This window comes from Haliotis rubra, unplaced genomic scaffold (genome assembly GCF_003918875.1).
Source record: "Haliotis rubra isolate DU_JTF1 unplaced genomic scaffold, ASM391887v1 Scf157, whole genome shotgun sequence".
NCBI lineage: Eukaryota > Metazoa > Mollusca > Gastropoda > Lepetellida > Haliotidae > Haliotis > Haliotis rubra.
The window spans coordinates 1027591-1044465 of NW_025765525.1; the positions used below are offsets into that span (position 1 = coordinate 1027591).

At 42.8% G+C, this 16875-nt stretch overlaps 1 protein-coding gene across 1 annotated transcript; it reads left to right on the forward strand.

The window, feature by feature from the left end:
- Positions 1–406: 406 nt before the first annotated feature.
- On the forward strand, positions 407–14247 carry LOC124271074 (collagen alpha-1(VI) chain-like). Its single transcript, XM_046706144.1, has 4 exons — positions 407–589; positions 10896–11567; positions 12148–12828; positions 13639–14247. Exons 2-4 carry the CDS (start codon positions 10904–10906, stop codon positions 13932–13934), a joined length of 1641 nt encoding a protein of 546 aa, XP_046562100.1. The 5' UTR covers positions 407–589; positions 10896–10903; the 3' UTR covers positions 13935–14247.
- The last annotated feature ends 2628 nt before the right edge of the window (positions 14248–16875 follow it).

The following is a 16875-nucleotide window of genomic DNA, read 5'->3' on the forward strand; positions in this document are numbered from 1 at the left end:
AAGTAGATACATGCATACTTCATTAATTATAAATGTAATTACAATCATCACATGAATTAGTGAACATCTTTGATTGTCCCCCACATTCTTAAGTTAAATTGTATTCAATGTTTACAGATACTGAATAATCCATAATTATGTTTTCGAACCCAGTATCTAAAGTTAAACGGTTTGTGTACTTATTCTACACATGAAGCAAATAACCAAACGGCACTGGAAAACTTTCCCACAAAAAACTTAATGTCACAGGCTTAAAAATAAAGAAATCTTTAAAAGTGTTTTCTTCAACTTTGCAAGCCATCCTCCGTGTGATTGGCTGATCTCAAATTTCCCCCCTATCTGATGATTTGCGCATGGCTGTCGACAGTGTATGTACACCACACGTTGGGTTCGTCATGTTTACCCTCAAGCCGGGGTCTCCATTTGTGGCTCAGTCAAGACAGAAAGAAGTTCCTCAAAGCTACAGTCCACACACGTGATAATACCAACAAGGCGGGGTATCCATGTAAACTATATATACTACACGTCCCTCGAGACTTAACACTCACCTACTCACACGCATCGGTCGGTGCCCGCCAGCGCTTTAAAGGTAAGGCTCTCATTTCTTGTGTCATGATTTGATCAGCTGGGGTGAGTGAGTGAATGAGGTTCTAATGCCTTGTAGGCAGCAACGCGCCTCTCATCACGACTATGGTGATGTACTTTGTGTTATGTGTAATGTTTTAATCGTAGAATTTGTGTTTTGTTTTTCTTTGGAATTTTTGGTATTTCAGATAGTTTGCGTGTTTGTTAAACACCACAGTCAGTAATGTATAATTGTATATATCTTACAATATAGTTTTTACGCCTAACAATTGATCTCTTATTTGATAATGGTCACATTCTTTATTAAAAACAAAGGTTTAGGTGAAAATGTTTGGGTTTTTTTAATTATGGTCAATTACTCGAGTAGAGTTTATATCCATAAATTGTTTGGCAAACTCATATAACAAGGTCTACGTAAATGGGACATGGTTTACCCAATATTTTTTACCATTTAATAAATCATGCTTAAAACAAATCAGGGTATAAAAATCTTCCAACAAAGAGCGTTACCATTGGCAGAATAGAATTAATCATAAGATTAATGCTCGATTGTCATGCAGCATGTATCCAATAATTTACAACTGGGTATGTTAAAGGTGGAATTCATTTCTGATTAGATTCATATTCTATGTTGCTCCAATAAACACAATACAATATACATCATATATCCGAATACAAGGTATCGTCGGGTGAAGTTTCTGACTCACTACAGGTAAGTCAATGAGTAATCGTTCATGTCAGCCTGTCAGTAAGTCAGCTGGTAAGTCCGTGAGTATTCACTCAGGTAATCATGTGATTAATTGTGCAGGTAAGCCCGTGATCGATTATGCAGGTGAATCTGAAAGAAACTGCGTAGGTACGTCTGTGAGTATTCGTTCAGGTAACCATGTGAGTAATCGTGCAGGTATGTATGTGAGTAATCGTGCAGGTAATGTCTGTCCCTAATCGTGAAGGTGAATCTGTCCGTAAGTCTGTCCGTAATCGTGCACGTAAGTCTGTCCGTAATCGTGCACGTAAGTCTGTCCGTAATCGTGCACGTAAGTCTGTCCGTAATCGTGCAGGTAAGTCTGTCCGTAATCATGCAGGAAAAGTCTGTCCGTAATCGTGCTGGTACGTCTGTGAGTATTCGTTCAGGTAATCATGTAAGTAATGGTTCAGGTAAGTCTGCGAGTGACCTGGCACCACTTCACTGTGGCCAGGAAGATAGAACCAGTCTCGGCGATACATGTGGTACTATTGTCCGCAGTGGTCTGGGTGTGTAAATGATTACGCTTCTACGGCTACAAGGGGGTGTGGGTTATTAGTGGAACAACAAACTGATGTTCCATATTGAGGTCATGGCGGTTATGTCAGGTTCAGTCCACCTAACCTCCAACCCAAACTACAGGTTTTTAAAATTATGTTTGCAGAGATGTATGTTTTTTAATTATGTGTAATGTTTTAAGTTTTTCACAGCTTTGTCACTACCCGTAGTGTACAGATCACTCCTTGTAAAGACTTACTGACTGAGTTTGGTTTTACGCCGCTTTTAGCAATATTCCAGCAACATCACGGCGGGGTACACCAGAAATGGGCTTCACACATTGTGCCCATGTGGGGATTCGAACCCGGGTCTTCGGCGTGACGAGCCAACGCTTTAACCATTAGGCTACCCCACCGCCCCCTCCTTGTAAAGAACTCACTCAGATGAACAGTGAGTGAACATGGTTTACTCCGTTTTTAGCAATATTCCAGCAATATCATGGTGGGAGACACCAGAAAAGAAGCTCACACATTGTACCCATGTGGAGAATCGAACCCGGGTCTTTGGCGTGGTGAGCGAACGCTTTAACCACTAGGCTACATATAACACCAGATGGAGGAGAAACGAGTACGGTCATACAACCACAACATAGTGAGAAAACGTATGGTGTCATCCTGGGCATGCGACTTACTGAAAATGTTTGGGTTTTTTCCAGCAGTTAATGGGTACCCGATATGTCAGGTGGATGTAAAAATCCCCTAGCGCAGCTTGGGTTGTGTCAATGAAAACTTGAATGCATACGGATCAAGGTTGAATCGGGTTGAAAATCGCATTTGCGCAGATATCATATGGATTAGTGTGGTGTATAGATGTATGATAAGATAATAATATTTCTTAAGAATTTTTCAATTAAACAACTTAGCGGTCTCATTTTGAACTAACATGTATACTGATTCCCCTGTGGATACATTTCCGATGAAAGTTCTTGTCATAAAGCATTTCTTGTTTAATATCTCGTTGGACAAACCTCTTACAAAGTTTGAAAGGTTTTATCTAAAATTAAAGAAAAAGGTTTGAAAAGCTGTCAGTTTTCTGTTCGTCAGATAATCGTATTTGAAATCAGGCGTACATGGCGCAAGCTTGTTTACCAGCATCGCAGCGACATGCATTAAGTGCATTTCCATTAACACACAATGCCAGCATTGCTCTGTGGAACATTCCGAGTCACGAACGCGGAAAAACCAGAATAGGAAACCTCACAATGTATATTTTTACTTAGGTTTTATCCTGGACAGTGTGTTGCCTTTAATGACACGTTTCTAAATGTCAATGTACGTCTTTCAGTGCGTCATGGCCTTGTCTAGGGAATAATATCACAATACAAATATCAGACTGCAGCCCCGGGCGAAGTATCCGGCTTCCCTGTATCGCTACCTCCTGTAAGCTCATATTCACCATTACTATAGTCTGTTTTCAGGGAAAACGTACCGATGAATTTCAATTTAAACAAACAAAGTAGTTTAACAAACGATCATAGTTTCAAATCGCTATTATATTTTTGTATTACAATGGGGTATGTACATTAAATGAACACCGAGAACACGTAGAGTTGGTCTAAGTTAACGCTCATCACGAAACCGCACGTGCGTTTGTTTCACTGTTCCAACTACTGCATAGAGATTTCAATGTATGATCTTTTGTTAAACAACTTTTATCCTAAGATGACTAAAATGCTGAGATTTAAATGTTCAATTGGCAAGGTAAAATTATGACGATTCGTAATATTAATTTCACTTTATTTGATTTACTTTTTTGTTTAAAGTGAAATTCATCGGTACGTTTTCACTGCAAACAGACTGTACACTATGTTTCACTGTAGGAGATGCATCTATTCAGGCTTTGGAGCAGGGAGTAAGAGAGGGGTGGTCTGCGAAATACGGTTAAGTCACTGTTACAGTTTCTTTAAAAACACATATATAATTGGTAACTGACAATGAAAAACAAGCAATACACAGTTAAACGATTGTGGAATAGCGCGTTGGTTAACGCGTTTGCTCAATGGTTCGATCATGGTTAGAGCGGTGGGGTAGCCTACTGGCTAAAGCGTTGGCTCGTCACGCTGAAGACCCAGGATCGATTCCCCACATAGGTGCAATGTGTGAAGCCCATTTCTGGTGTCCCCGCCGTGATATTGCTATAATATTGCTAAAAGCGGCGGAAACTAAACTCACTCACTCTTTCGATCATGGTTAGAGCGGTGGGGTAGCCTACTGGCTAAAGCGTTCGCTCGTCACGCTGAAGACCCGGGATCGATTCCCCACATAGGTGCAATGTGTGAAGCCCATTTCTGGTGTGCCCCGCCGGGATATTGCTATAATATTGCTAAAAGCGGCGTAAACTAAACTCACTCACTCTTTCGATCATGGTTAGAGCGGTGGGGTAGCCTACTGGCTAAAGCGTTCGCTCGTCACGCTGAAGACCCGGGATCGTATGGTTCGAAATATACTCAAGAGTCAATCTCATAGGTGAAGATCTAAAATCTATTGCGAAATGTATAGATTGACATTTTATTCTAATTAACCTTTAAATCATATTGTGAGGTGACATAATCAGAGTGCAGGCTATTTGTGAAGGTCAAGGTGACACGATCGCGCCGTCATTGAAAGCCGCCATATTGGACTAAGTACTGTGTCTGGTTTTGAACTATGTCGGTTCCGTGTCGTGTGGCTCACACGACATCGGTATCACAGCATGCTTACCACATATGTAATATATTTACCTACATGGCTCAGATAAATACTTAGTGGTTGGCAACCAGACACAACTGTTTAGATAAATATTGGCGGCAGGACGTTACAATGTGGCGGCAAGCAACCCTCGCCCATGGCGCATAGCTGACGATTTGGAAAGAAAATATTGTTATGCGGAGTGCGCCGCAACTTTTGTCCTTTATAATCTGCAAATTGTGAATAGAGGTCTCGTGACTTGGACGTTTTGTGTTGCGGTTGACATCCGACTTTCGAAAATTTCAGCTGCTAGCCCCGTTTGCTGATGCATATGGAATTGGTAAATGGTACATTAAAACCGACAGTTTACATTTGATTTGATTAAATGTCCAGTTGACAGGCACTGCTTTAGATTAGAGAATGTATCGACTATAATGTGCGTTGTCGAACAAAGTAGTGAGTGAGCAAGTGAGTTTGGTTTTACACCGCTTTTAGTAATATTCCAGCAATATCACGGCGGGGGGACACCAGAAATGAGCTTCTTACATAGCAGCCATGTGGGGAATCGAACCCAGGTCTTCGGCGTGTCGAGCGAACGCTTTAACCACAAGGCTACTACAGATAAAAAGAGTGAGTTCGGTGTTATGTTGCTTGGAGTCGGTGACACGGGTTACACCCTGCTTATAGCAATATTCCAACAATATCGCGGCGGGGAACTCCAGAAATGGGCTTCTTACATTATAACTAAGTGTGAAATCGAACCCGGGCCTCAGCGTGACGAGCGAAGGCTTTAACTACTCGGCTACCCGGCCGCGCCAGTTTAATAAAGAGGCCCGTTTAGTGATGCTCGTTTCAGTCGACGTGTATGGCAGGTTCGACGGCGCGGCACGGCAGGGGTAAACTGCGTGGCATGAGAAATGTTAACGTCATCTTTGCCATAATTCTTCCCAAAGTAATATTCTAGCACGACATTGTGTGATACTCACACTAACGCGTTCGGTTTTTAAATTCCATTTAGCGGTCTTAAATCAACGATAAAGGACCGCAAAATTAAAAACAGAGTAGCTTTATCTTCTAAATATTAAAAAATGGAAAGGTTCTCTCAAAGTCTCCGATCGGTAATTGGTGTGGATGCACCATATTGCTTGAAAATAATGAATGAACGATGGATACATGGATACAAAAAACATTGGGGAGGTAACCGGAACAGCGTCATGACGACAGCTAATTGTGGCGTTACTCAAAAGCTTTACTTTATCGCAGAAAAATGTGTAATTGGGGCCCAGGATCTTTTACCGAAACATCTTAAAAATAAGTGCAATCATCTTGGACGTTAAAACTCATTTACACCTCAGCCCATCGTGTCACTGGCGCAAACGTAGGGCTTTGAAGTCCATCAGTAACATTTCAACAAAAACCTGCTTGTAATCTGCGGCAGCGATTTCCGCAAATGTCTTCCATCATCTGTTCAGTACGGACCACAATTCTCTCGCAGATGCGTTTCGTCTTAAGGTCTTTTCAATATTTATCTTCGTCTACAAGGGTGTAAATTACGTGTTACTCGTATGCGCTCTTTGCGGTAGCCTAGTGGTTAAAGCGTTCGTTCGTCACGCTGAAGACCCAGGTTCCATTCCCCACATGCGTGGAAGTCATTTCTGGTGTTCCCCACCGTTATATTGCTTGGGCTCGTTCGTGAAGATCCGGGTTAGAATTGATCTTCAGTACCCGATGCTTGCCGTAGGAGGCGACTAACGGGATCGGGTGGTCAGGCTCGCTGACTTGGTTGACACATGTCATCGGTTCCCAATTGCGCAGATCGATGCTCATGCTGTTGATCACTGGATTGTCTGGTCCAGACTCGATTATTTACAGACCGGCGCCATATAGCTGGAATATTGCTGAGTGCGGCGTAAACCTAAACTCACTCACTCTTGGTTCCATGCTTGTCAAGTCCTTCAACCGCATTTGCAGGTTACAATATCAGTGGAAAATGACCCTGTCCAAAGTCGTACGTAAACGCTCTAGCCCTGCCCATATAACAACATACGTTCACTCTCCTTCGCACGTACATGTGCACGTGCTTCAATGGAATCTATCAGTGCAGATAGTTTGATCTAGTTTACCTACTGTTCCTCGACCACAGACATCTACTTGTTCTCCTCGTAACGAGAGCACGATTACATGCTATTTCTGTCCTACATTGTACACTATAGACATTATCGCAAAACACGGGAATCAGATTGGCTTAAACACGTCCGTGAACGCAAATAAATCCTGTATCTACGTGAATAGTTGTCAAAGTTTGCTGATATTTAGAAGAGGAGAGGATAAGAGTTTTACACATTAAGCAAAGCGAGACGGTGACACGTGTGAGACATCCCCTGTCGCCCAACGAGGGGGGAACAATTATCCCTCACTCCAGCACGTGACGATACACTAATCCTGCCTCACATTACAGATTGTATATTTCCTCAACTGCATATCATAATGTCAGGTGTTTGATCATCCGACTGTACCGACAATATTTGATAAACACCAGGTGGGACGGGTTATCGTAACGGCCATGTTGCTCGGTGTAACCCGTGTGTAATTGTTGCCGTCGGCCATGTGCTTTCCATGCTGGATAAGGGGGAGGGACCGCTGGCGTAATTGAGTGTAAAAGAATAGGAAGTCAAGAGTTTTTGTGAGGACAAGAAACTAACACTGTCTAAGCGGGTCCATCTGTCACAGAATGACTGATACAATCACTGCACTGTCTGAAATTGGATCGTGGCTAAAAGTGGAATATGCCATCGCTTGACGTGAAACACAAAATATGAGTTTCGTTTAATTTTTTTTTAAATCTATGCTTTAGTCACAATAATTTTTAACCTAGATCACACTAAGGGTGTATCTTAAAGCTGCTACAGCCTACGTGTGGCCCATCAAAAGGTTATTCATTGCCCCTTTAGGACCGTCTAGTCTGCATCTATCTATTACAAAGCCCTCATACAGACGGTCTGGAGCCCGTCCAGATCCAAAGTGCAGCCCATCTAGAGCCTATTTGCAGGCCATTCACAGTCCATTTATGACTAATCTGTCCCCAATCTACACCCATCTATCGCTTACACAGCCCTCATATCGCCTCCCTTTGGCCCATGTAGAACCCCTTTGGGGCCAAACCACAGCCCATTTATAACCCATCTATACCTATCTATCCCTCATACAGTCTGTCTGGAGTCTATTTTTGAGCCTCATGCTGTTGATCACTGGATTGTCTGGTCCAGACTCGATTATCTACAGATGGCCACCATATAGCTAGAATAGTGCTGAGTGCGGCGTAAAACTAAACTCACTCACACTCACTATTTTTTGCCCATCGATTCAATCTTCATGTAATTCCATCAATCCCTCATACAGTTTTCCTACAGCCTATCTGGGGCCCATTTAGAGCCCTGTTTGAGACCGTCCATTGCCCATTTAGGACCCATCTACACACCCTCTCCGACCGCGTCATACCAAAAGACGTTAAAATATGGTACTTGTTGGTCCCTGCCTGGCGCTCGGCATTAATGGGTACATCAAGGACTGGTCGGCTCGAGTCAGTATAATGTGTCTGAGTGGGGTATTCATGCTTCACTGCGGCATGGTATCTCAGTGGGCTAGCACTATAAAACCAGCTTAAGTCTGGGCTAGTACAAGCAGCCGCACGTACACATACACACGCATGCACGTAGTCATATGAGCGAAATATTCTCAAGCACGACGTTAAACCCAATTTCACCTCACCTCACCTCACACACCCTCTTCCTTAACACAACCTCCTAGCAGCCAATTTTGAGCCCATCCACAGGCCTTTTAGGACCTATCTGAAGCCCTTCTTGAACTTGCTGACTAAATCAATAATTCATCTGTGTTACCCCGATCGGTCGAATATAAAGGAGAAGAAAATAGTGGCTGGCTGTTAAGAACTGCTTGAAGAGCTGTTCAAGAACATTCGAAGCATGGAAGTATTTACGACACTGTAACTGGGACCATTAATTGGGATGATGAAGTAATTTTACAATTTGTACAGCCCACGTCAAGATACAGTGGGGGCGAGTGGCCAATTGTGTTCTTGACCTAACTCAAACCTGTTAACGACAGCAAATGGGCCCGAGCCTTGTTGCTCTTGAACAATTACGGGAAAAACTAGTCTCGGTAGGACAGGGGAAGTAGTGATTCAAACCTGGATCCGTCTTTAAATCATTAGTACAGTGACTCCTGAACTCCACACAGCGTTAATGCAATGCGCTGCCTCAGGCTCCACAACCTGTGCCAATAGGGAACATATCCCAGCTTTGTCGCCGACCTCGGGGGCGGATAATGAGATTCAGACAGGGGAAATATTCGGCTATTAACTCTTAATGAAAACCAAACTTGGAAATTTGTTGTTGTCCACGACACGAAACAATAGCCACAGTGATCACAGTTACATGACCATGCTGCTTGTTGTGGTCGTGTTTTGATCTGAGATTGTTTGAAGGATTGTTTGGATACTTCGGTTTATTGTTTCTGGGGGGTTAGGAAAACCCTTAACAGAGAAGTATTATTCTTAACGTTATACAGTGCTGTCGTTTGTAGTGGAACTGAAATTGACTGGTTCGTGTCCTTGTAGTGGGTATTCCATTTTGTCGAAGCGATGGAGTAAGTATAGTTTTACGAAGCCTTTCAAATATCACTATTCCAGCAGCGAGGAATACTAGAAATTAACTTCACACATAGAATCGAACTCGCGTCTTCGTCGAGGACGAGCGAACGCTTTAACCACAAGGCTATTCCAACTAGGCTTTCTACACTGAATTTGATAGCAGCGCCCGCGGAATGTTATTTCAACCACATCCGGCAGGTTGAGTGAATATTTTGCAATGTTCTCAACTTTTTCCGGAAATATTTTTTGTTAAACTATTTTACGTCATTTTGTTGTGTCTAAATATCATAGGTCAGCCCGTTGTTGTACGCCGACATACATGCACATGTGTTCAACAAGAGCTCAACAACTTGCACCCACTTCAACAGAAACTAGAGAAATGGGTTTTGTCTATTTCAGGAAACTATATTGTGACGCATACTTGATTTAGAATCACATCCAGTGGGCGAGTGGAGACTCGGTAGCACTTTATTGAGACGGGTGGATAGGTATTAACGCATTAGTATAATTTAAACAGTTTTATTTACATAATGGTTCAATATTTAAATGTTAATTCTCCATTTTTAACACTCTCTTAATCCTGCGCTCCTGCGCTACTCCACGTGGAAGTGTGGTCGTACCAAAGTCTAAAAAATGTTCATCAACCTCACAGAAGATACTTTCATCTAAGTAGATTATACCTGCCTCTACGTAGATGACACGCACATCTTCGTAGGTGATACGCACATCTTCGTAGGTGATACGCACATCTTCGTAGGTGATACCCACATCTTCGTAGATGATACCCACATCTTCGTAGGTGATACGCACATCTTCGTAGGTGATACGCACATCCTCGTAGGTGATACACACATCTTCGTAGGTGATACGCACATCTTCGTAGGTGATACGCACATCCTCGTAGGTGGTGATACACACATCTTCGTAGGTGATACACACATCCTCGTAGGTGATACACACATCTTCGTAGGTGATACACACATCTTCGTAGGTGATACGCACATCTTCGTAAGAGATAATTTCATCCACGTAGATCATACATTCATCTACGTAGATGCTGAAAAAAGAAGAAGATTGTGACGCTTCCATAGCTGTTCGACCCCCTTTTGCGCCAAATCATTTTCAAATTAGTGATAAATTCATCATTAAACCGAACTCGCTAATTCATTCATGTATATCGCAGTTATCACCTTTTATATTTTATCGTGGTGGGTGAGGTGTCTACAAGTAAGCAGCCAGGGTAGTGATAGCGAGTTTAAGGTGCCGGGACTGGGTGTAAAAACCTTGGAGTCAACTTTGTGTGCAGACTCTTTCGGTGTTGTCACAACCCCTAGTGTACAGTACACAAAACCCCGTTGGTAAATGACCAGATGGTGGCCACATGAATACGTGCAAACACCTAGTTGCGGGTACATCAACGTGCAGTAAACTTGGACAAAGTACTGTGACTATGTGTCCCAGTCCATCCAGCTGTGAATGGGTACCTCGAAAAGATGGGAAAGCCACATTAACTAGTGCTGCACGAGTTGTATGATCCCCAGGGAGTTGAGATTGAAAATACCATGTGCCGTTGAGATTGACATCCAATGATCGATGAGCATGCATGTGCATGGAATGGACTATAGCGCTATATAAATATCCATATAATGATAATAATATTTTATCGCTACAGGTATAGAAATGGCGAGCGACATAGGTCTGATCACCCTGGCGATAGTGAGTATATTGGGCTTGTCCCATGCTCTCAGTGTAGCTGCACCCTACGACAAACGTCAACAGTTACCTGACCACCTACAGTGGATCGACAACGCAGGGTATCCCGCGGAGGGTCGGGCCCCTGATGGCCACCAACTGACCCGGAAGGAAGTGACGAAGACAAACAAGACGCGTCTGGACGTGAATTATCAGAATGACCAGTCGCACGTTGAAGAAACTGAGTACCAATATGGCGGACAGAAACGCCCGAGCGCTTGTAAGAGCGCGAACAGCTTCCTGAAGACGAAGCTCAAGAACCTCCGCCAGCAGTACAAACAGAAGATGAAGGCTATCAAGAAGATCATTATCAAACTGCTCGACGACAGCTTCGACGACCCTAACGATCCCGTTGCCGATTTCTGCACCGTCAATGGCGAGGTGGTCGACGTTCCGACGTCCAACGCTCCGCTCAACGATGAAAATATCCGGGCCGCGAACAGCGAGGAACCATGCAAGGTCAGCCCGTGGTCGGAGTGGAAGACGTTGGCTTTCGGTACCCTCGAGAGACGACGGGAGGTGGAGAGTGACGGGTGTGGATGTCCCCCTGAGGACGAGCTGGTCCAGGTGATCGACGTGGGACTCTACCTTGGTGAGGAGACCCATGTTGGGCTTGTTTGGTGCGGGAAATGGGAGTGAGTGGGAGTGAGTGAGTACTGGGTGAGTGAGTGAGTGAGTGAGTTAAAGTGGGTATTGGGTCAGTGAATGAGTGAGTGAGTTTGAGTGCATACTGGATGAGTGAGTTTGAGTGGGTATTGGGTGAGTGAGTTAAAGTGGGTATTGGGTCAGTGAATGAGTGAGTGAGTTTGAATATGTATTGGGTGAGTGAGTTTGAGTGGGTATTGGGTGACTGAATGAGATTAAGTGCGTAATGGTGGGTGTGAGGGATGAGTGACCGAGTGAGCGAATGAGTTTTAACGTCACTTTAAACAGTATTCCAGTTACGTTACGGTGTGTAAGCTTAATGAGAGAAGGAAGAAGGAATCGATTTGGAGAAACACGCCAGCACGGGTACAAAACCAGAAACATAATTAGTGCGAACGGGGATTCGAACCCAGAATCATAGCATTTGCTTGTGATGGGTGGTGAACGTTAATATTTATTGGTTCTTGATTCTTCTTGCAACAATATTTCATTCATTTTTAAGTCATATGCCTGTCGTCCCTCCCCAGGAAACAACACATCGCCCAAGTTCCAAAACCCTGATGTTGTTGGCAATAATTTCGACGAGGATTTCCTCAACCACTTCGGGGGCAACAACGGCGATGGCGGAAACAATGGAGGAAACGGCGGAAACTCTGTGGGATACGGGAACTCTAATGGTGGCAATAACGGTGGCAACAATGGCGGCAACAATGGCAGCAACAACGGCAGCAACAACGGCAGCAACAACGGCGGCAACAACGGCGGCAACAACGGCAGCTACGGCAATGGTGGCGGATTCGGAAACGGCGGCAACAGTGGCGGTAACGGTATTGGTAGCAACAATGGTGGAAACGGCAACGGCGGATCCAACAACGTCGGCAACGGTGGATCTGGATCAAGTGTTCGGGATATCCTTCTTGTACTTGACTCTTCCGGTTCCATTGAAACTGACGATTTCGAGCTGATGAAAGATGGCGTGGTCATGATGATTGATTTATTTTGCGGTGGTTTTGGGCCCCTTAAAACCAACAACCGCCTCGCCATAGTCCAGTTTGCCAGCAACGTCACCGTCATCCACCGATTCAGCGACTCCCAGTATCCCGCGGACTTGAAAGAAAAGGTACAGAAGCTCAGGCACTACAAGGGAAACACGTGCACCGGAAACGCGCTGCAGGCGGCCATGAAGAAAGTTTTCAGTTTCCTTTACGGTAGGTCTAGACTAAGGCTTAGTCTCTGAATATATATAATTTTGATAGTAACAAACAAGCCCATTTATATTGAAAAGGAGCCCTAGGGAGACCAGAGATCCTGAACCTGAGGAAATCTAGACTTGCTTTATTTAGGGCTTTAGCACTGCAGAGAGGGCTTGGCGGTAGGGAAATTAATGTGGTTCAGGGACTGTGAGACAGACTACGGTAGGTCGTAAACACCTTTATAGGAAATTGGGCTGTGTAATCCCTCAATACAATATGTGACCGAGGTGGTTTTAATGCTTTACTAGAAATTCATTTATTTAATTTATGTATCATGGGTGTGAAAGCTGAAAAAATGCTTTATCATTCAGTCGAAAGCGACAGCATCCCGGTCAATATTCGTATTATCAAATTGTAATTTATGATACAATGGAGGGGCACGGGAGGTACAACATGAATGAGTATGGTTTTACGCCGCTTTTAGCAATATTCCAGCAATATCACCACCTGGAATGGGCTTCACACGTTGTACCCATGTGGGGCATATTTGCGGTGTGAAGAGCGAACGCTTTAACGATGCAGTTACACCGCCGACCCTTGGTACAACGTTTTACGTAACACTTACGTCTTTAGTAATAACAGGAGATATGATTATTTGTCCATGCATTACTTCTGGGCAAGGGGCGTTGGGGTAGCCTAGTTGTTAAAACGTTCGCTCGTCACGTTCGATTCCCCACGTGGGCACAAAAGCTGAATATGGGCCGTGATATTGCTGAAAGCGGCGTAAAATCTATCTCACTCATTCACTCACTCACTCACTTCCAGGTATGCGGGACTACACAGTGAAAGACACCTTGATCGTGACCGACGGGCAGTCTAATTGTGGCATTGATATCCGCCGCGCGGCCTCTGAACTCCAACAAGCCAGCAACGTCTTTGCCCTTGGCGTTGGCATAGCTGGCAAGGTCAAGGCCAGAGATGAAGTCAAATCTGTTGTTTCCATGGAGGACCCTCATCACATTTTCTCTCTAGCGAAGTTCGCCGACTTCAAGGAAATGGTAGAAAACCTCAAGAGACACAGGGCTACCAACAACCCATGCACGCCCATTCAAGACCCTTGAACGGGTTCGGATTGAGGCCAGTGGGCGGTGAAGGTTGGGAGCGTCGGCTTGGTTTGGGCAGATTTTAAAGAGGGAATGTGTTGGGAATATGACAGAGACTGTTCCTCGATGAAGAAGATGGTTCTGTTTGGCTGCGACTCTATATTACAATAAATAACGTTACATTTTGAACCTAGAACTGTTGAAAAACATGCCATCTGTCCTGAAGACCGTGTAACGGCTTGCCCGACTGTATGTAAGATGTGTTTACATCAGTGCGCATCCTGCCGCCAGTACCTGTTTCGTTTGTGATTAAAATTCATTCACAAAGTCACCATTTCGATCTTTCCATCAATTCTTTATGTCACAGTACTGCAAGAGGAATGGGCTGAATATAGACTTACGGTCCAGAAGTGAAATGTCATCTTATTGTGGAATATATATATTCACAAAATCAACAAAGTCCACAGATACCACATAAACATGGATGCCATATCAACAAACATGCTGCACAGACATACATGTCAAACAAACAGGCATGTCACACAAACATATATGTCACACAAACATGCATGTCACACAAACACATATATCACACAAACATGCATGTCACACAAACATACATGTCACACAACATATATGTCACACAAGAAATATATCCCACACAAACACATGTCACACAGACATACGTGTCACAACATATATGTCACACAAGAAATATATGTCACACAAACACATGTCACACAGACATATATATGACAAACATACATGTCATACAAACACACATGTGACACAAACATACATGTCACAGAGACATACATGTCACAGAAACATACGTGTCACACAGACATATATATGACAAACACACATGTCATACAAACATGCATGTCACACAAACATACATGTCACAAACACATATGTCACACAAACACATGTCACACAGACATACATGTCACACAAACATACATGTCACACATGTCACACATATATGTCACACAGACATATGTCACACAAACATGCATGTCACACAAACATGCATGTCACACAGACATACATGTCACACAAACATGCATGTCACACAAACATATATGTCACACAAACATGCATGTCACACAGACATATATGTCACACAAACATGCATGTCACACAAACATACATGTCACACAGACATACATGTCACACAAACATACATATATACATGTCAAACACACATGTCACACAAACATGCATGTCACACAAACATACATGTCACACAAACATATATGTCACACAAACATACATGTCACACAGACATACATGTCACACAAACATACATGTCACACAGACATGTCACACAAACATACATGTCACACAGACATGCATGTCACACAGACACACAAACACACATGTCACACAAACATACATGCCACACAAACATACATGTCATTCAGACATACGTGTCACACAAACATAATGTCACACAAACAAACATGCTGCTCAAACATACATGTCACACAAGCATACATGTCACATAAACATACGTGTCACAAACATACATGTCACACATGTCACACAAGACATACATGTCACACATGTCAACATACATGTCACACAAACATATATGTCACACAAACACACATGTGACACATACATACATGTCACAGAGACATACATGCCACACAGACATACATGTCACAGAAACAAACGTGTCACACAAACACATGTCACACAAACATACATGTGACACAAACAAACGTGTCACACAAACATACGTGTCACAAACATACATGTCACACAAGACATATGTCACACAGACATACATGTCACACAGACATGTCACAAACATACATGTCATACAAACATACATGTCACACAGACATACGTGTCACAGAAACACATACGTGTCACATGTCAACACATACATGTCACACAAACATACATGTCACACAAACAAATGTCAAACAAACATACAAACATACACACAAACATACATGTCACACACACACAAACACACAAACATACATGTCACACAAACATTCATGTCACACACATGTCAAACAGACATACATATGACACAGACATACATGTCACACAAACACGTCACACAGACATACATGTCACACAGACATACATGTCACACAAACTTACATGTCACACAGACATTCATGTCAAACAAACATACATGTCACACAGACATAGATGACCAACGTCATGTGATGCAGATAATGTTTTTATTATGAAAAGCGTTAATAAATGTTCTCTATGCAGGTTACATTATGTGAATGATTCTTGATTATTACGATGACAACACAGAGACAGTGTATACATTACTACTTCGTCAGGATGTTGATAAGAGGCCAACATAGCATATGGTATTCTGCTGCAATATTCTCCAACGGCACTAGATAACACTAAAAGTACATTTTATGTAGATTTCAAAAACAATTTAATCTACTTAGGGTGGATATGGTATAAAAAGGCTTTGGAATTTCCAGATATACATGCAACGTTATTCCTGAGTTTTTCATATCACAATCTGCCTGATATAGTTTAGTGACATGAAATATGGAACCTCTTTAACTTTCTAAGGGGTATAGAAGCACCTTGCTATATACCTAGCACAAAAATGGTCTTTTAAAGGTTTTAATACGTTGTGTCTTCTAGTCTCAGGTAATTTCCATAGACTTACATGTTATTTCAGTGAAGCATGAATAATTTTCATGAAGTGGGTTTAGGATGGATCTTTGTAAAATATGACAGGCAAATATGAAATCATCTCTGCTCTGCGCACATAATTTTTAGTTCAAATTTCCGACCAATATTTAACTAATGACATCACATTTATCAACTTACGTATGGTTCCATAATGCACAATCCCATAGGCCGCCATGTTAAAGGAGTTCATGGCACTGTACATATGTTGATTAAATTGTTGCCATTCGATAAATACGCAATGGAAAATTAAACAGAAATTATGTGATTG